At 44.6% G+C, this 21,132-nt stretch overlaps 1 protein-coding gene across 1 annotated transcript in view; it reads left to right on the plus strand.

The window, feature by feature from the left end:
• CAPN13 (calpain 13) overlaps positions 1-21,132 on the plus strand; it is a 66,185-nt gene that overhangs the window by 24,067 nt on the left and 20,986 nt on the right. The window contains exons 4-9 of the mRNA XM_077781783.1: positions 9,888-9,957; positions 11,542-11,660; positions 15,335-15,468; positions 17,313-17,487; positions 18,383-18,454; positions 20,175-20,260. Of these exons, the coding sequence (XP_077637909.1) occupies positions 9,888-9,957; positions 11,542-11,660; positions 15,335-15,468; positions 17,313-17,487; positions 18,383-18,454; positions 20,175-20,260 (656 nt within the window). The remainder of the gene's footprint in view (positions 1-9,887; positions 9,958-11,541; positions 11,661-15,334; positions 15,469-17,312; positions 17,488-18,382; positions 18,455-20,174; positions 20,261-21,132) is intronic.

A 21,132-nucleotide genomic window follows, 5' to 3' on the forward strand; every position in this document is an offset into this window, starting at 1 on the left:
AATGGGAGGTGGAATCACATGCTCAGCTCTTTTATCCTAGGACCTAATTTAGGAAATCTTCCCGTGGTCCAACTGCTTAGTTGAACACTGCTGTGTGCCATTTGCTGCTGGTGCAGCTCCTGGATGAGCCACGTGCTGCCCTTTTTCTGGATTTTGCTGAGCACACTGCTAGTGCCTGGGGCCTTTGTCTTTCCTGGGCTGGGACAAAGCTTCAGGGTGTAGAGATAGTGACTGTGAGACTGTAAAGAGACAGCATGAAACAACAGGAAAATATTTATTGGGATGGCAGATGTGTTAGGGCAGTGAGGGTGTGCTAGAGCTTGGCAGCGTGGTGGCCTTGGCACAGCAGCAGCAGAGGCTGCAGCCAGCGTGGATGTTGAAACTCATGGATCCCAGAAGGGAAGCAGAGTAGCCAGAACAGCCTGCAGAGCTGCTAAATGTGGATGCCCACATGGATAGGCAGGAAACAAAGCACATGGATTGGAAGGTGTGGAGGTGCTGTATTCTGTGGAGGTGCCACAAAGAGATCATTCTCTTCTGCAGAAGCTGCTTCTGCCACAGGCTGAATGTCCTTAGGTAGTTTTCCTTCAAAGTCTGTGTCTGGTGAGAGTGCAGCTGATGCTGAGTTTTTTACACCAGCACTCTGCTTATGGGTTCACAGCAGATGGGAATAATCTCTCTTGAAAGTCGGTTGTATTAGGAAAGTAACTAAAAATGCAAAGGAGAAGAGTTAGTTGCCTCTGTTTCCTGTCTGGGAGAGAAAAAATAAGATAACTAAGTATTAGACTCACAAAAGACAAACACAGATATTAGAAAGGACTCTCCAGGGGCATTTAAAAGATGAATAAACTGGAATGAAATGTTATGATACAATTCTCTTAAGTACTAACACCACGGTGCTTTTGCAGCAGAGAAGTGTAGGACTACAAAAGCATACAAAGTGACTTAGAAACACAAATACCACTGATTTTGAGGCACTGCGCTGTGGGATGAGCATCTATCCTATTCTAATATCCTGAGAGTTATTTCATGTGCAAAGGGACTGACATACCTTGCCAAAAACAGAATCTGCTGTTGTTAGTGCTTGAAGTTTGTCAGGTGAGGCAGGTATTGGAGAATTCCTTTCTATTTTGCTGAATCCATGAATACTAAGGTTGTGAATAAAAGTTTTTGTACAATTGATTTCAAAAATTTACATATGTCCTCTCCATCCTCCACTTCCCTTCTAAAGAATTTTTTTACAGCAGCCAAAAATTTTCCAGAGTGTTTTTTCAGAAAGGAGCAGGATCAAAATCCTTGGCTTTGCTAGAACTCTCCTTCAAAAAATTAAACTATGTGCTCGTGGCCCAGGGCACGTGATGTGAACATTGAAAAGCCTTTCGTTCTTTTATAGAGGCCAAAGCAGCATCATCAGCTGCCCTTCTATGGCAAAGGGCAAAGTTGAGACTGCCAGCTCAACTGGGTCATCTGGATCAGAAACTCAGGATTCCAGTGCTGAAGAAAACCCCATTTTTTTTCCTCAGTTTGACCAAAGGCTTCACCTGTAGATGTCTCCCAACCATGCAGGCTTCACCTTGCCAGAAAAGATGCAAGATAAAGGGCTGAGGAGAGCAACCAGAAATTCCCAAACATCTCCACAACAGCCATGCTGTGTCATGGTGACATCGAAGTGAGGCCTCACTTTCCTGACAGAATTAAGCAGGGGTAGAAGGTGTTGCTGAATTGCAGTGTTTCCTTGTCATTTATAGAGCTGCAGATGTTTTGAGTGAGGGGTCAGGAAGCAAATAAAACTGTGTTTGCATTTCATAAGTCCTGAAAAGCCAACGCTGTGTCCATCTGCCTCTGGGAGCTGGTCCCCCAGGAAGAAGAGGGAGGTATCAGGAGATATCACATTGGGCACCTTTCAGCCATGCAGAAATGTTTGTACAATCTTTGTTCCTAGGCCATTGCACTGCTAACTCTAAGGATGTGTGATGCCAGGTGTTCAAGCTACCTAAACAACTCAGCCAAGAGATATCTATAATTTCCCTGAGACTGTTTCCAACCTGAATCTTCCAGAGACTCAATGCAGTTGTATCCTGCTGACAAATCGTGGCCAATTTAACCTATATCTGTATTTTTCCCAGCCTCCACCATTAGCTCACTCTGACATTAAAATAAATTTGTCTGGAACTGTACCTGTGACTGGCATCTCCGTCCTAATAATCTCTTAGCCTGCATTTACTGTTGTGCAGTATCTGGTTATTTAAGTGGTAGATAGCAATTATAGCTGCTGTCTTTGTTCCAGATCCAACTGAGCAGTTGAGCAACATGCTGCTTCTATTTTACCTTGTACATTGTCAAGAGAATTGCCAATTATGCTCAGAGTTTGGAGTCTTCATATCTGGGGGTAATGTATAAAGTGGAGAGAAAACAGCTTGATTTCAGAGAGAAACAGTCAGCAGTGACAGTCAGAAACAACTTTTTGACTTGTAAACTCATCCTGTTTAATAGACATGTGCCTGAAAAGGGAGGGAAGGTGCATCAGGAGCACCAAGACAACATTTGAAATGTCACTTTTCACAGCTCTGCAATAGTTACAGTTTCTTATCAGATGGGGACTGCTTCAGGCTGTGTTTGCATCCCCAGGCCCTCAATCTATGCCCATTGAAATGTGTAATCAGTAACAGAGGTTTTGCTAGAGGTCAGGCTGAAGGTACCAAATACAGCAGGACCTCACAATTAACTATTCCTTTGGCTCACCAACAGTTTTGAGAAATGGAAAAGAAGTTCTGTTTTAGACTGAATAAAGCATTTCCTATAGCGAGGCTTTTCTAAAGATCAATCAAAGTGAAAATCTCTGTGAAGAATTATGTCAGATTTTAAAAATTGAGATGCTCCTTTTAAAATGTTCAGAACAATTCTTTTTCCTTGTTTGTAGCTTTTCCTTCACACAAGCTATTGATTGGAACCGAGAAAGCCATGAAATGATTAACTGTTGCAGAATATGCATTTTTATTCAATTAATGTTCAGGCTAAAGATTTCTCTCTGTTCTGATCATAGTGCATAATACTGTGCAGATGCAAAAAGAAATTGAAGGAGAATGGTCCAGATTATGTGAATTGTCATGATGCTAAATGTGAATTGCTTCTGCTAACATTGGTTATATTTTCAGATATGTGTGTGTAAGGGCAGAGAGATTACCACCTGTGCAGCAGTGCCTTAACCCTGCACCAGGGCTCAGTATGGTGCCCACTGTAAATGTGAAGGATAGTCCATGATCTTCAGTGCTTATGCTTTAAAAGAAGGCTAAAATAGGCACAGAGTGAAGTTGCTGAAGGCTTTTCTGAAGGGTCTTCAAGGTTGCAGATTACTGCTCCTGCCTGCTCACTCTTGGTCTATTGGGGACCCTGTAGCTCCTTTATGGAATGAGGGGATGCTGAGCAGGAGCTGGCATAAGAAGATCTGTCCTCTGGTTAGAATAGACACCTGTGTGGGGGGGCAGCTGGAAGAAAAGCTTCAAGGTGGCCAGTGGAAGTTTGAGGATCAGCATGGGAGGAATCTCTGAGGGCCTCTGATATGACTTATAGGGATGTGGCTGGTGAAAGGACTGTCTGAAAGAGCTGACAGGGGCTTTGTCTGCATCATCAGTCTGCTCAGAGCATCAGGGAACAGATTCCTTGAATGCTTGTCTGAGGTGTCTGGGGTCAGGTTGATGCCTCAGGTTCTAGCTTTTGTATTTTTCAGATTCTGTACTGCTTTAGTGTGTAGCTCTGAATTTCATATTAGGGGATAGTAAACTCCCTTCACAGAGTAGGGAGACAAAACAATTCCTTCTCTAGCTGGGGACCAAGGACAAATGATCCAAATTTCAGGCACAAGAGCATAAAGAATGGCAGAATGAAGAGAGAAAAACAAGAAGGATGGGACTTCATATGGTGAAGCTGTAATTGGACAATTAACTCCAATATGCAAATGACCAGAACTTATAAAAGTGGGAGACCTTGTGACCAGTCATCCATTTTGTGACCATTTTGGGTTCATCTTGGATGTAGCCCTGGCTGGGCTCTTGTACTGCCCAAGGTGGATCCATAGAGGCCTTCTAATAAATACGTATTTTATTCTTTAACTCTCTCTAGCCTCTGTTTTAGGTCAGCCTTTACAAGGCATAGAGGTGATGAGAAAGGTGGTGTCCAGAAAACTCCTTGGATGGAAGGTGCAGAAAGAGGCAGTGTGAACTCAGGCAAGGGAATACACCTTGTTTTCATAGCAGAGTTCTGTGCTACTGCACTCAGCACCTAAAAAACATTGGAGAAAATTACACTCATTGAGCCAGTGCTTGCTAGCTGGGAAAAGTGATTCATCATTTGAATCACTCACTTTGTAAAAGAGCTTGCTCATGTTTTTAATTCCCTTCCTCTGCCCCATCCCAAAGAAAACATAACCACCTTTCAGAGGCAGAGTATCTGTTGTTATCCTGCATAACTTTTGGTGATTATTTGTTCCTTGGCCTGTTATTTATTCTGCAGAAATTTCCAAGAATTAGCATCAGCATTAAGGGATTTTGAATCCAGCAACTGACTTTTAAAAATGGACCTTTTAAAAAAAATTTTTTAAGTTATCATCTTTCTAGACGGATAAGCTGAGCTGGATTTCCTACTGCATCAGCCTTGGCCTGTCTGTAGCTGGAGGGAACTAAAAAGCAGATTTCATCTAGACAAGAATTTAGACAACAATTTGAAGTTAACCCAGAAACTAGTCTGCAACAGAAGAGGGGGAAAATGAAGAAAAACCTACCAAAAACAAAAAGAAGAGGAAAAAAGAAATGCAGGTTGTCACATGAGCTGCTTTAATGAGGGAAGTCATGGGAAATGTGTGGCAGTGAGGGATAGTGGTGCCCTGCACGTCTGTCACTTTGGGGCCAGCAGTCCCTGCCATGAGCCAAAGCTGCTCACCAGCTGTTTGTGGTGGAGCTCACAGCTTCAGTCTTTCCCAGGGGCCTGGAGGCTCTTGGATCCTGTTCAGTGTTTCTCCGTGATGAAAATCAAAATCAATCCACCTTGTTCTTCCCGAGTTTGCATGTGCAATCAGGGTAATTGAACGGGAGAAGCATCCCAGGCTGCCACTGTCTCAGCCCTTGCCTACTCAGCTGATTGCACCTCACCTCAACCTGGAATTCCTCACTGTGGGCTGGGGAAGCTGCAGTGCATCACCAGCTATTACATCTGTCCTTCTGGAAGATGGAAAATGTTTATTTGCATAGTGTTTCCCAAATCCACTGATCCTTGGGGCGAGCGGATTGTGGCGGGGGGTGGAATTTGTGCATCCTAGGTGGATTGGAAAGCAGTGCTGCTGTGAAGGTCTGCTGACTGCCCTGCTTCTCAGGCTGGGGAGTCTCAGGCAGGATCATGTGGCTGTGTTGGCTGGAGGGTGGTTGGTAACACCGTGGCACTTCCAGCTTTTACTGTATGATCCCAGGGGAGGTTCCAAGACCTCTAAGGAAACTGCCTCTCAAAGGCTCAAGGTACACAGGACTACTTCTCTTGTTTACCTCCTTTGTCTTTGCCTCCTTTGTTTTAGCAGTGAACCACACAAAGCAAACAGGTTTCAGGTAAAATCTGAGCTGGTTTCTGTTTTTGTGTGGTTGTTGACACCAGTCCATCCTCCAGCAGGACTTAGCTTTCACATTCATGGGCTCCATGCCTGTGTGGAGTCTGGTGAACTCATTCTTCCAATGCAAAAGAGAACTGGAGCAGAGCATGGCTTTCATAAGCAACCAAAGCATTTGTATTGAAATCAGGCAATTAAGAATTGAGCTATTCTGCTGTAAAGCAGGGAATTGAGTTCTATCAGTGCAAGCACACCCCTTGAGAGTAGTCTGATTTTTCCTATTTATTTTGGCTTGCTCAGTTATGCTCTCCCTCTCCGATCTGTTGGGGACAAGTCATTGCACATCAGATCTTTGGTGTGGCCTGGCACAGCTTATACTGTGTGGCTTGGAAAAGACCTTTAAAATCATAGAGTTCAACCATTAACCCAGCACTGCCAAGCCACCATGTCCCCCAGTACCACATCTGCATGTCTTTTAAATACCTCCAGGGTGACTGTACCACCTCTGTGGGCAGCCTGTTCCAGTGCTTAGCCATCCTTTCAGTGAATGAATTTTTCCTAATATCCAACATAAACCTGCCCTGGCACAATCTGGAGCCATCTCTTCTTGTTCTGTCACTTGTTACCTGGGAGAAGAGACTCTGTAGCTCTTACCTGGCTACCACCTCCTTTTGGACAGATGTGGAGTCACCCTCCTGAGCCTCCTTTTCTTCAGGCTAAAATAACCCAGCTCCCTTTCCACTTCTCATAAGATTTGTGCTCCATACCCTCCACTAACTTTTTCCTTTGTTCTGCTCTCCCCCATTATCCCAACTGTCTTATTTCTGTGGAGGTTTCCTGTGGTTATGGGATGTATGGCAATGGTGTGACTGACCCCTCCTCAGCACACTGCTGGGCAGGGTCTTCAGCCCAGAGAACTGTGGTACTGTGTTTATTAATCCACAGCAACACTATTACAGGCACAGCAGTGCTGCTGAATTAACATTTGTCCAGCTGAGAACAGTTTGGCTCTCAATAAATAGCAGCCTTTTTATTTGTCATAATTTGTGTGTGTTGTACAGGGAGCACCATTACTCATGATGGCAGGATGTGTAAGGATGGTGGAACTGCAGCAGAGAGGAGAAACTTAAGTGTAGCTGAAGGGAAGGATGTGGACCTGTGGCAGGAACAGAAACAGGGCTGGGATTTTATCTTAGAGTTAAGGTGAACTGACGAAGAGGTGGCTCTGCAAACAGTCAGCTCCAGCCTCTTAACCCTCGGTGGCCTTGTGCCTGCATTCAGGTTCATGCTGGTCCATTGGGGAAATGTGGGAGAAAGTGGCCAGCACCCAACCAGAGCAGCCTGCAGCCAGACCAGCTTGCACTGCCTAGGAAATCCCACCTCAGGCTTCCAATTTTGCACAGAACTGCTTGACTGTGTCCTTTGCATGTCTGCATGTGGTCTACATCTACACTAGTCCCCTCCAGCTCCTTCTGGGGACTTGTTCTTCCCTAAAAATTTCAAGCAATTATAAAAAGAGATTTAGAGCTAAATGCATGTACAGGACACTTTCCCTTCACCTCTCAGATTAATTCTCTGTCTTGCCCTTTAGATGAACAGTACTTCTGTGGTAAGACCATGCTCTAGAGGATGAACTGGTTTGAACTTGAACTTCTCTTTCTTTTTGAATACCTAATGAAGTTTTCAGTGGGCCAGGGAAAGCGAGTGATGAGAGCTTTGTCCTGGGGGGATGAGTTCAGGCAGACTGCTTGACTCGCAGCCCATATGGTTGCTTTTACTGCTGGGCTCATGGATACTCCAAGAAGAGACCACGTGCCTCCCTGAGCTCCCTCTTCTTTCCCCTTCCAGCTAAAACTGAAAAGTCTCTGTGAAAATACCACAAAGCCTCATCATTTCTCAGTGAAACAGGGCACTGCTTCTGGACAGACATATAGTTAAAACTGTGGTTCCTTTCTTTGTCATGCAATTTGAGCAGTAGGAAATAGTGAGGCTTGCACATTTTGTGTAGTGGTAACTGTGTTTCTCTGTGTTTTGCAATAATGGACAATATGGTGTTTTATGACTGCTGTATTCTTGCCTTTGAAGGAAGAGGAGTTAATTTGAGACTTCCTTTCCTCCCAGGTGAAAAGGTGCAGATTTCCAGAGCACTTCCATTACAATTATGTCCTCTCTGTTCCCTGTCAAAAGCCCTCTGTGGGTCCAGACAGCTGCTGAGCAGGTCCTTCCCCTGGCTAGTGGAAACAACACAGTCTGTATTGTGTCTCCATTATTGCCCCGGAGCCTGTGGGGAGTGCAAACTCCTGGAAGCAGAGCTCCACTTGCTATGGGGAATGCAGCACTGGAGAGTTCCCTCTGCCAGCCACAGAGATGTCTGTGTGCACAGTCGAGGTGGGTTGGCTGGGGCTGACTTCAGATCATGTCTTTTCTGGTTTTAGACTAAATTGCCAGTTTCTCCCAGCAAGGAGCCTGCTTAATGACTCAGCTCATCCCTGTTTGTTCCCTGGGGAGTCGAACAGCTTGGTGGGCAATAGAATATTTGGTGAGGCATCTAATGGGCTGACTTCTGAGCCAGTCCCCACAACAGGCTAGCAGGATCCACAGAGCACTTCTGAGCTTTAGCGTCCTGGCACAGAGCACAGCATCAGCCCTTTTCTCAGGGATCCCATAAAGACACAGCTGCCTTCTCATTAGTTTCAGGCTCATGCTTCTGGGTGTGCTTACCCCTGTGGCAGCTATGCACTGTAGCCCAGCCACCCTGCTTCTGGGAAGTCAGACTTCAATGTCCTCAGAAGTGATGGGGGAAACAAAAATAGCCACTCTGTATGCTGTTGGTTTTCTGGGTTGACTACTAGCAAGTCAGACAAAAGCACAGGCAAGTTCAAAGCCTTTCCAAGCAATCTTTCCTGCTTGTGGAAAGTTTCGAGTTCACCCAGGTGAAGGGCACAAACTGCTCTGGGAAATGGAGGTCGGGAGAAGATGAGGGTGGGATGGATGTAGAGCGGAAGGGAGAATGGTTCAATGTTGCTTCTTCCTTATACAATGAGCAACCACTGCTGCTGGTGGCCACACGTCTTAGGCCTGCTCCCATGCCATAGGTAAATCTCCTGCTGCAAATCCCCAAAGTCCTGGGACAGGTGGGGATGGCTGTAGGAAAGCACATCTCCAGGAATTTGCCTGTTGAGGATGCTTTGCCCACATCAGCAGTGCTATGGGAGCATGATCTGCCCATCAACCTGGAGCAGTGATATTGCATTGCATCTTTTCCTGACAGGGAAACTTTTTAGAGGTATTTGATCCCTGTGAAGCTGTTTCAGAAAGCTGACAGCATTTGCTAATGATGAGCTCACGCAACAGTGCAAGTCACGAGTCACATTGTGAGCTGGTCTCATTTTTGTGCATCATGTCAGATCAGCTGGCGAGAAGGAATGCCAGGGCCTGTTCAGGGAAGGGCTGCTGTATTGTTTTTTCTTACCAGGACTTTTTTCCCTTCCTTTTATCTCTTTGTTTTCTTATATGTATGATGAGTTGCCTATTTCAGGCTGATTGCTCTTTCAAAATAGAACCTTACTGTGATGGAGAGTGCCAAGGGTTACTCATGGAGGTTGCTGAGGCCCTTCCCTCCTGAGCACTCAGATATCCCAGGCCAATAGCAGACACAGCTGGGAGAATGGTTCACATTTCTGTGTGCAAAGACAGGCTCTGAAGTGCTTCCCCCTTCACTGCCCAAGCAAGACTCTCAAGGAAAATTCTCTCTGAATCAAAAATGTCAGCCAGGCCTATGGGATTTTGCAGACAGAGATTAAGCTCTCTTTCTATATCTTCCTCACCAGAGTGAAGAAAAGCAGCCCAGGCTGACCTGTATTAGACCTGAAAGGAAACACAAAAGGCTTAGAGTGTAAAATGCTCCCAGACCCACTGCTGAGCTGAAGTACAGACCCTATTCCATTTTTCTTGGACATCTGTGTGTCATTGCCCTGCTGTGCCCCAGGAAACTGCATGATTTCACTAGCAAGCTCAGAGCTCTTTTTCAAAGGTGTCAGTAGCATTAGAGAAACTCAAATGAAAACTCAGGGAGCACCCACCTCCAGATCCCCATCCCTAGGAATATCTGAGCAGATTAAAGAAGAGGTGACTGAGTATTTCCTCTGGTTTTGTTAGTGGCAGGCAGCAAAACATCAGGGCTCAAGAAAAGCAGTTTTCAGACCTGTAAAAGGTAGGCAAGGTCTTCAAAGGGCAGAAACATACTGCTGGCAAAGGCTGGGTACTCACACTGTTCTTTGCATTTTCTTTCCTCCAGGAATTTCAGAGAAATCCTTATTTGATCAGAGATGGAGTTAGCAGATTTGACATCATGCAAGGAGAAATAGGTAAGGTGATATTCTTGATTTGGAAATCTGCACAAAGCAATAACTTGTGACTGCTTTGGGGTGTTCCAAGTGCTCGGTGGGAAGATGTTGACCAGGGTAGCTGCAGTAAACAATCACTGCAGGTCAATCTAGACTGGCACAAGTCCACACACAACTTATTGCAGATATTTAACAGGATTCCCAAATGCAGCAGCTCAAATCTTTGTTACTTTTGTCTGGCACCTGCCTTCTGTCTTTGTAAGGCCAAGCTTAGAAATGGAGATCCAGCTGAGATCAGGTAGATGCTTCAGGAAGAAGGGTCAAACACTGTCAGAACTCAAAATTTCCCTCAGACATTTTTGGATGTTCTGGGTCCAGGTCAGAAGCATTTGACACCCTGGCAGGCAGCTGGAAACAGCTGTGATTTTGGATTTGAACCATGGAATGAGTTACCAACCTTGCAGGAAGAACAAGAAGTCACAAAAGTTTAGATATTATGGTAGAAGTAGTCACAAAGTAAAGGGAAGAATTTTTGAGTGCTGTACAGGGGGGTTTTAAGTCTTGTACAGGGGGGTTTTGGTTTTGTACATGGGGGTCAGAAGTTTTAATATGGAGGGATTTGGGCCTGTCCTGTCCTCCCTCTTTCTTCTTCCTTTCCTCCATGTTCTTGGTGATGTTGGCACTCACAGATTGGTTTAGAGTAGAAAAGCACCATTTAATATAGGTAGTAGGCATTGGGGAAAAACTATAAACATTTAACACGTAATGTACCATATAAAAGATAGCAGCAGCCCTGGGCAGGGGGAGAGAAGAAGAAGACAGAGACAGAGAGGGTGTCAGGGATGTGTGTGCCTCTACCTGAGCTGCTGAGCAGACCACAGCAGCTCAAGAAGAAAATCTTTTAGATAACTTGCAGTAAACTACCTTGAGACTGAACCACAGAAGACTTCTGAGCCTTTTTTTGAAAGCACAGGTTGGAGGAGAGATTTTTCCACCACACGGAGCCACCCCCGACATAGGGTGAGCTCTGCCAAAACACAGTTAAGTGTAAGTAGGTAAATAGGTGCGGCTCCAACTTCTGTAGGGCTGAATTTTCTTTGCATCTGAATGGATGGAACTGCCACTGGGGCTGCCAGTGTTTTCCTTCCTGTGGATATTTCCGTTCAATTCCAGCCATACTTACCCAGTATCAGAGTATGTGTTTGCACCCTGTGTCAGTTCCATCTTGTACTCCTTGACCATGTTTGTCTTTGGGAGCAGCTCTGCTCCCATGTAGAAAGAAATGCCTTTCCATTTCTCACTCCACTGAGAAGTTTGAAGGTTTCTTAAAGAGTGTTTTGGACTGCAAGTCTCAACATGAGTGCAAAAGATAGGAGCAGCGTGATAGGAGAAAAGGGTGGCTGGGTGACAGCAGGGTGGACATTGCTGGTGAATCCTGGGTAGTGTTTCAGCATTTTGGAGAGGGGAAAAGGAGACAGAAGAACGTTGGTTGCTTTTAGCAAAGCGGTTCTTAGATGTTGCAGCTCATTCCCTTTCTAAAGAGTCAGCTGTGATCCAGAACAGCAAGAAACTGACTGAATGTACCGGATTCTTCCCTCCCCTGAGGTGACTGCTGGATGCTGGCTGCCCTGGGCTCCCTGACACTGAGAAAACACTTTTTGGAAAATGTTTTACCCAAGGACCAAGGATTCCAGGATGATTATGCTGGGATTTTTCATTTCCGGGTATGTATTCCCTGTGGTGTTGGTACCACTTGAGCTTGGCTGGTTGGATTGCAGAGGGGTCCAAGCTGCAGCCCCACACCCCAACACTCTTGAATGCTTTGGTTCTTCAATGCTGACTCCCATTCCAGAACAAAATCCTGAATTTTTAAATGATTCCTTGTGCTCCAGGTGGTGCCATTGCACTTCAGGGAATTTGATGCCCTTTTCTGAAAGTTATGACTGCAAAGGCAGTGGTACCAGCTGTTCAGATAGATTTGTGTACATATATGTTTTAGATGGCATTCTGGTGGCTGCTTTGATTTGGGCAGTCTGTTATGGCTGTCATCTCACCTGCACTATCTATTTGGGCTCATTTTCTGTTTTCCCACTTCACCTTGCCCTTTTAGCTTGTTGAAACGGCTGGAAATTACAAATCCTTGGAGACAGATCAGAGGAACAGGCTTTTGATATTTTGAAAAGAGATTTGTTTCAGAGAGAGGAACAAGGCTTTTTAGTAAATCCCACTTTCTACCAACTCCTAAAATTGTCTGAATCTCCCAGGAGGTTGACTCGGGTAGCAACTGCCAGGCTCTGCTTGCTTGTGTCTGAGTCAAACAAATATCTGGTGGGATTAGAAGAGCTTGCAGCACCATTAAACTCCAGAAACTAAACTGGATGTGGAGAAAATCTGGATAAACTCAGCCATTCCTCATCCCCCTTATTTCATGAATCTCTTTTGTTTTATGCAGTTCAGCACCAAACAAAGAGCTCTGGCAGTGGGACTTCTTTGACCTTCTAGGCTCTTGTGGAGCAGCACCAGGAGGATTATCTTGTGGACAGTCTAAATTTTGCTCTGTTCCTCTGTTCCTTAGGATACCAGATGTTTCTATCTTGGCCCATTTCCAGCATACACTGACACACTGTGTGAGATAAACCAGCTGAAGGGACACCAGTCTGCTTAAAACACATTAAAAGGATGGAAGCTAGATTGTCTTTCATGGGAGCTTTGAAAAGATTAGTTAGGCACAATCCTTAAATCTTAAGCAGTATAAATACCTTACAGTATTTGAAAATGTTTCCCCTGTCATCTCATCTGCAAATCAATGCAACTGTTTCTGGCTTTCCTTGAGCAATAAACCCCTGAGAAAGCTCCTCTGAATGGAAATGCTTCTCTGCAATGCCTTTCAATTATTCCATCAAAGATATTTTACTGCCATCCACAGGCTAAGCAACTAGTCCTCAGTTCAGTGAAGAATTGCAAACAAGGCGTATCATATGCTAATAGAAAAATTTTAGCTTATAACTTTTCCCCCACCATTTTGGAACTGGAGCATCTTGCCTCTCAGGAATACAAGGGGCTGCTCCAATGTTCCTGTACCTCACAAGCTGTACAAGAGTCAAGGGTGTTAAGCACTTCATCAGCTAGTAGTTAAAGTGGGCAATGTTTCTATCTAGGGAATAATTACAGTGATGTTATTTCCCCAGGGATTAAGTTGATCCCATGTTTGTATAGGAATCTCTTTCTCTGCCATAGAAGCTGTAGTGCCTATGAGGCAGAGCTGTCACTTCTTGTGACAGTGAGGAGCAGCACCTCAGCTTGGGAAAAAATCAGAAGTGTTCTCCAGGGGACTACAGGAGGTTATTGCACAGAGCATCAATTCACAAGTGGAGGGATCTGTCCTGGGTGTTAATGTCCCTGCTTTCAGGAAGAAAGAGATGAAATCTTTAAAGACCATAAATGGTCAAGACCTCAGTTTCAGGAAACATCCAAAAAGTGCTTTTTAACACTGTACAAAAGGTTAATGTTAGTTGATAGTCATGTGATTTTCTCCTTACTCAATTTCAGAACTGGTTTATTCTAAGATCTCTGTCTGGGAAGGAAATATAACCCCAAAATAACCCCACAGCATTCCCTCTTTGACCATCCAGACCCTAGATGTGTTGTTGTCATTTTGGGACTGTCCATTTCTTTTTCTTTCTCTTAAGCTCAGGAAAATAAAGTCCTGATTTAAAAAGCTTATCATAAATGTGAAGGCAAAGAACTTCCCTCTTTGCATCCTGCCTAAATAGCAATTCTTCGCTTTATTTACTATCACATTCACAGCTGCAGTACTTAAATCCCATAAAGGAATATAAAGAAATTTCATTAAGCCAGACTCAAGCCAAAAAATGAAAGCAGGAGAATGGCTTCTCCTGTACCAATCTTGTACTTCCAGAGCACTCTAGGATTTCTCATGAGTTTTATTTTTCCCACTGTGGCTTTTCCTGTCCTTGTGAGCTCAGATGAGACCACCATCTGAAGGTTTGTGACAGTCAGGAAAAAAACAGTGCTGCATTCAGCCAGTCTTAAAGCTTGAGCTCCCTAGAAAACATGGCCAAGGAACTTGACTTTTGGAAAAACATCACTCAGTGGGTTTGGACTGCATTAATCCCCACAGCGAGTTCTGTATGTTCTTTTTATTTACCTGTTGTGATTGCACATGAATCCCCGGGGGGAGGCATCCCTAGACATCACACCTTTTCTCCACACAGACCTGCTCCTAGGTGTTGGCTGGTGGCAGAAGGGCTCCTTAGGTGACTGAAAGGACAGCTCCTTTTGGACAGTCCTTTTGCCTGTCTCTCCTTCAGGCAGAGGACAGCCAGTGGAAGGCTTTTCCCCAAGCCAACATCACGCAGAAGCCCCAGAGCTCTCCTGGAGCTCAAGGTAGAGGTCCTAATCCTGCTGCCTCCTGCCACCACCAGTGTAGGAAGGGTGAGGCAGAAGTGTAAGTAGGATCAGACCTGCTTTCAGCAGAGCAGTCTGTAAGCTGCTTTGCTGCTGGGCAGATCTGGTCTTGTGCTTTTCTAGCAGAACAGCTCATTTTGGGGTTTTTCATTGACCAAAGCTGTTGAAATAAAATCATGCTAGACTAAATCTATTGCTGGCATACTTCCACTAGAGTCCTTAGCATTACTGCAAATAAGAGCTTGGCCTCTTATGATTTCAAATCATGCTAAGCTACATTAATCTGCTAATGACTCTGGAAATGGCTCCTTTAGTTCATCCCTGCAGATCTCTATTCCTGTCTTTTCTCTTAAAAAAGTTTCATCAGCTGGATCAGCTGGAGAAACACCTGCTCTGTCCACATGCTGGAGAGACTGCCTGTGTCCTTCTCATCCATCAAGGAGATGGATAACACCTCAAAACAGTCTTTAGTCACTACACTGTCTCCATCCATGACAGCGTGTCAGAGTCTTAATTGAAACACAGAGGAAAGGAAATTTAGAGGCTGGATCTTGACAAAGCCTCTCTGGCCAAGAGCTACACTGTGGGGAAAAACCCAGGTGTGGCTGAGGAGAGAGGCTCATGGAATCCACCTGTTGAATCATTCTTTATCTTCTTGAAATCTTGCTATTGCCCAACAATATTAGCATATTCCCCATGCTGAATCTCTGCTCCCACTGATTGCAGGACTAGCTATACTCCCCAAGGACTTCCCCTGCCACTGGGACATCCAGCCAATTGGTGGCTTGTTTAACAATGGGGACCATTAGCCTGAGGCAGTTCAGGAGAGAACTTGCACATATCCATGCTTTAGGTTCATTCCTGTGCTAGTTCAGGAGGATTTTTCTTGGCATGGACACTAGTGCTTAAAAGAGGCCCATTGTTTTCTCTATCTCTTTTTAAAATACATTTTTATTTCATTTACTTCCAGTTCTGGCAATATGGAGAATGGGTGGATGTAGTGATAGATGACCGGCTGCCATTCCTAAATGGAAGATACCTGTCTGTACACCCCCGAACTTCAAATGAATTCTGGCCATCCCTGCTGGAAAAAGCTTATGCCAAGTAAATACACCTGGTCTGTTCTTCCACCCAGCACTGAATGCTTTCAGTGGGTGGTTTCACCCTCTGCCTTGTGCAAAGCACAGAGGAAAGAGTTCAGGCTGACAGCTGCCTATGTGGTACTGTGCTTATGTTGGCTGCAGCAAACATAGAGTAAACATAAACTGGAGATGTTGGCCTTGGGTTAGACCTAACTCTACCCAGCCCTAAATCCACCCAGTTCAGCTCTGGGATGTTAATGCCTGAGAAGCAAAATGAGCAGGGCAGTGGTGACACGAAAGGGTCTGGAATGCCCTCCTGATTTCAGGCAAACTTCTTTGTCTTTGTTTTCCTTTCTGTGTTGTCCTCTGTTTAAGGCTGCAGAGTCTAAGCACGGATTACTTGTGTTTACAGTCACTAATCAGAGATCATGTGGATATTTGGAGCAGGAAATGAAAGGAAGCATGACAGAAGAACATTCCCAAGCACAACACATGCACTCCAAGGACTCTCTGATCAGCTCTCACTTCACAGAGAGCTCTGGCTCTTAGATGAGGTCCCAGAGTATGCAGGGTAAATAATGCCTAATAAAGATATAAATTTTTTTTAATCCTCTGGAGAGAGAAGGAATTGGATTGTGGACCCTTAGCATTTGCCCATTTCTCATTATTAAAAATGCTAAAGAAAAAGTCCTGTGTTAGGGGTGGTATGAGGGGCTGGAACTTGGTACCTGAGGCTGGTGTAGAATTTGCAATGCAGTGAAGAAGAGGTGAAGAAAAGAGGTAATAATTTTGGCAGATTTGGTCAGGAATAAGCAAATGTTTAAGCATCATGAGAACAGCTCAGGAAGAGGATGCATTTTGCCCTAAGATATCTCAGGAAAGTTGACTCAGGATTCAGTATCAATTTGCTGCATAAGATTTTAATTACAATGCATACCAAACCTCTATTAAATTAAAGTTGCAAGCAATGCTGTTTATGAGATTCCCATTGGAGAGGTTATTCCCCAGTGCCCAAGACAAATTCTTTTCATCAGTGTAAGACAAGGACAACTCTTCAAAATACAATTAGCTGCAGAGTTCATTTGATTACATTCATTAAATACAGTGTGTATGGTGGGGTTTAACAGCATGCTCTACCTGCTCTAAGTACAGCATGTTCCAGCTTATTTGCTGTCTCAATAAAAACCACACGATAAAAACAACAAGGGCTGTGTTGGCAATATTAAATTATTATCCTATTATTGCACTCTAGCAGAGTGAACTGGGAACAGTGCTGAGAACCCATTTCTGCCTTGTCCTGGAAGCATGGGTAAATACCTTCACCTTTCTTTTCCTTTTTCTCATTTGCAAAAGGAATATTGGTTATTTTTGTGAAGAGTCCTGTATAAGTAGGATGTAGAAAGTAACAGTTCAGCTCTATTTGACCTGAAACATCCATTTGATCTAGTCATCCTTGGCTCCCTTCCTGTTCAGAAAAGAGAAACTGGATGCTTCATGATGAGATGCAGCTCATCTCCCAAAAATGCCTGTCTTGGCATGAGATGCACCTTATTATTTTCCACTGTCTGTGAATGGCTCTGGACAGATGCCTCAGAAGGGGATGAAAGCATAGAAAAAGCTCCCCCTTTGTCTCCTTCCTTCTGCAGGGCATGTGTTGTGCCTGGCCAAGTATTTTGATCATGTTTCCTTTCATTACCTGGCCACAATGTCTGCACACCCCAGCTCCCCTGTGCTCACCACCTCAATGCACACATTCATTTTTAAAGCAAGCACTGTGTATTGTTTATGAAAACAGTGTAAGGATTCATTAACACCTCTCTCTCTTATTTTTTCCTTTTTTAAAAATATTTTTAAATTTTTCCATAGGCTACAAGGCTCCTACCAGAACTTGAATGGAGGTTACCTTTCAGATGCTTTAGTAGACCTCACAGGTGGAGTCCAAGTGCAGTTTTCATTGAAGGACCCACCTCCTGATCTGGAGGAGATCCTGAAAGCAGCTGACAAATCTCGGTGTCTCATGGGGTGCAGCACCTCAGGCCAGGTGAGTCACACAGCCTCTCTTGGTTCACTGTGTTTGCACAAAGGCTTCTCTTTGGAGGGGAAAAGGAAAGCCATAATCACTCTGTAAAATAGTTGCAGTTTATGGATGCCTGAAGTGATCTTGGCAGCAGAAAGTGGATAAGATTATTTGGTAAGCACTGTAAAGGCATTTGGGCAGATGTAGATGGATTGCTCTGTCCCACAGGGGGCTGTAGCTTCTCTCTTGGCTAATTCCACTGCAGTAGAGTGGTGTCCTCTTCCAGCAGGCCTGATTTCAGCCTCCTAACTTTGTGATCAGCTCTGGCAAGGCCAAAACACACCTCTCTTCTGTGAAAGGATGTAATTCTCTCATTGTGGCTTGCAGGCTTACTGGCATTAGTGCTGGGAAGTTGCAAAAGGCTTTGTGATATTCAGCAAGAACCTTTGACAAGATGTCCCCAAGGCTTCCCCTACAGCATGTGACATGTGTCTGTGAAGTGTGTGACACTGCTCCTGAGGTGCCTGCTTCCTCAGGACAGGAAGCTTGGCAGCTGCAAACAAGCCAAGGACTGTTCCCTCAGCTCAGGTGGCTGACCTGGCTGTGGGTGGCAGGGAAATTCTGCAGTCCCCAAGTCTGACTGCAAGTCACCCAGTCCAGGTCTTTCTGCAGTTGCAGCAGCTCTGCGTCGTGGAAGGACTTGCAAAGAAGCGTAGATCTATAGCTTTGTTAAATTTCCTGGGTTGCTTATAGCTGCAGTGGGAATAGCAGCCACATTCCTCTGGATTATCTCTGAGATACTGTTGTGGTCAGACCCAAGGCTTTATTTAGTGCTGTGGCAAATGACAGTTCTGGGAGCTGGTGGCTGTGTCTGTGTGGTGTGGCAGGAGCTAAAAGCTGTGCTTTCTCCCTTCTGCAGTCAAGGAGGAACATAGAGCTGAGGAATGGGATTGTACAGGGCCATGCCTACACCATCACAGGAGCTGTGAAGGTAAGGTCAGGGACTTGCTCCTGCCTGGAGATCTTGTACTGATGATCTACTGCAGGGTGGTTGTGTTGCTGTTCCCATCAGAGTGATGTGAATTAGCTTCACACTCAGGGGGGATTGTTGAAAGCACATAGTTCAAATTCCAAGAGATGGAAGGACTCTGGCACAACAAAAAGAGGGAGGATATCTGAATATATGTTGTTTTCTAATGGAAAATGCAACTGAAATTTACTCTTGTTTTGGGGTACCTCAGCAGTGTGTCCCAAATACAATACAATACCAGTGTGTCAAATATGGAGATTTCTGGAGATTTTTGTTCCATGCTGACTCTTTAAAAATGCGCTTTCGTGTTTCAAATGCAAGTAGAAGCACTGGCTGAAATTGTGGGATTTGTCATATGATGCAAATCTACATTTGTTCAGCTCAATCACAAGCTGCCAAAAATCACTGTATGAAAAGTAAATCGCTGGTTCAAGAACAGCATTTCTCCATCTTTTAAAGCTGTTGTACTCATGCAGAACTGCTCCTGGCTGAATATTAATATTGATGATCTGAAAACAAATTTATCACATGGATCAAAAGAAATTAAGGATTTTTTACAGCCAGAAGTCAGAACATGGCTTAGCCCAGTAAGCTGTAGTGCACACAGGGAGAGTTAACAGTGAAGAAAGAAACCAAACAATAGCTAAGCTGTCAAGCAAGATAGCTACAAAACGTTTGTATCTTGGAACCTAAAATACCTTGGAAAGGGGATGTTGCTTTCCCTAAGCTACTTTCTCCCTTATCCCGCTCTCTGTTAGTTTTCTCGTGCCATGGCATGCTTATGCTATCATCACAGCCAGCATGCTGCTTCTTGGAGGCAAGGGGCTACAAAATGGAAAGATGGGGGTTGCCAAACTCCAGAGAAAGCCCCAGATGTCTCTTTGCAGGGCAGGGGCAGAAGAGTGCCCAATTCTGCTGGAGGAGAAGTAGGCTGTTCCAGCTTCCTGCTGCTCCTGATGTGTGAGAGAGGAGAAACAGTCTTTGCCCCACTTAACGAAGTGCCAAGACATCCAAGGGGTTGTCCTGAGGGGAAATGATTAGAGGCTGGGCCTTTGCCTGGGAAGAGACTGCTATAATATTGTTTCCAACACCGCCTGTGTGCATAAGGAGAGCTAGAAAACAAAGGTTTGCCTCTCCGTTTCTACCATTTTGGTTTCACTGGCAAAAGTTAATTGCTTCTGATTTAAATCAGTGGCAACAAAAGGAGGAAAGCACCAGAAACCCCAGCTGCTGCAAAGCACAGCATTGTAGATACAGACCCACAGGTTCTGTTTGTCATCCACTCTCTTTGCTGAATGTTGGCTTTCACTCCAGGCAGTCTGGTGACCTCATTCCTCAAAGTCTCAGCCTTTGCTGACTCACAGCATCAGATGTGCAGAATTAGGCACTGGAATTTCCCAAGGCTGTTGAATTCATGCAGTGTGACAGGAATGCTGCTGCTTCTCTCTGTGTCAGCTAATCACTATCCTCGGGAAAGCAAAATGGGTGCTGTTTTCTCTCACACATCATTCCTTTGCAGTGTAGCAGAAGGCACTGATTTTTCATTGCTGGGAAAATGAGATCAGAGGTTAAATCTGGTCTCTAAGGTGTAGAGGAAGTTCCTTTTTATTACCTTTCTCTTCACTGAATATCACAATTGTGAAAAGCTGTGACTTAGTTTGTTTTTCTTTCGTCTTTACAGATCCCTTACAAGAATGGCTGGAAACATATCATCAGGATCTGGAATCCATGGGGCCATGGGGAGTGGAAGGGGCCCTGGAGTGATAAGTAGGGTCTTAAAGCTTTAATGTCATAGGGAATCAATCTTTTATAAGAAAACTTCTGCCCTGCACCCATTTTAACTAAACAGATATTTCCAAATCAGTTCATTATGAACATCATTTCCATCTGCATAGCAACTGCCTGCAGAAATCCAATCCAGGGAAAATTAATGCAGCCTTGCTAGGCTCAGGTGTCCCTTCTTGTCCATGCGTATGCATTTTACCCAGTGCATAATTCTACAGAGGTCATGGATGAAAGAGCTCTTACTTCCTGGAGCAAGCTTTGACCATGTCCTTAGATACTGGCTGGTTCCTTCTGTTGAATTCTTCTGCAGAAATCACACATTCACCTTCCTCCTCTTTCTTCTGCTCCCATGAGAGTGACTCTGGGAAGTCCATGGAGCAGGGCAGTATTGACACAGAGGGACAGGATGGGTCCTTGGTTATTCCAGGCAAAGTGCCAGGGAATGGCTTCAACTAATCTTTTGGATCCTTCATGCAGCTTTGGGGATGCAAGGACCACTTTGCTGCCTGTGTGATAATCTAACATCTCCTTCTTAAAGAAAGAAATGATATAGACTGCAACAGTATTTTGTAAATAAATAGATCTTAGTTTTCCTTTTGGAATTGCATCAGTGTTTCCATGATTAGAGGGATGTTCTTGTGCCACTGTTAGGTTATTTAATAGCATCCCAACCCTCCCTAGGACTACACACAGGCACTCTGCTGAGAAAAATCAGGCTGGAGTGTTGCATCTGGAGGGGTTGGTGGGTTGTGTAGATGTGTCTAAGACTAGGATAACAACTCTCTGCTCAGGCAGCATCCTCCCATCCTTTTGGAAGGGTGGACTACAATCCTAAGTGTAATTGAAATGTCCGT

The sequence above is a fragment of the Lonchura striata genome, chromosome 3, assembly GCF_046129695.1.
Source record: "Lonchura striata isolate bLonStr1 chromosome 3, bLonStr1.mat, whole genome shotgun sequence".
Lineage (NCBI taxonomy): Eukaryota > Metazoa > Chordata > Aves > Passeriformes > Estrildidae > Lonchura > Lonchura striata.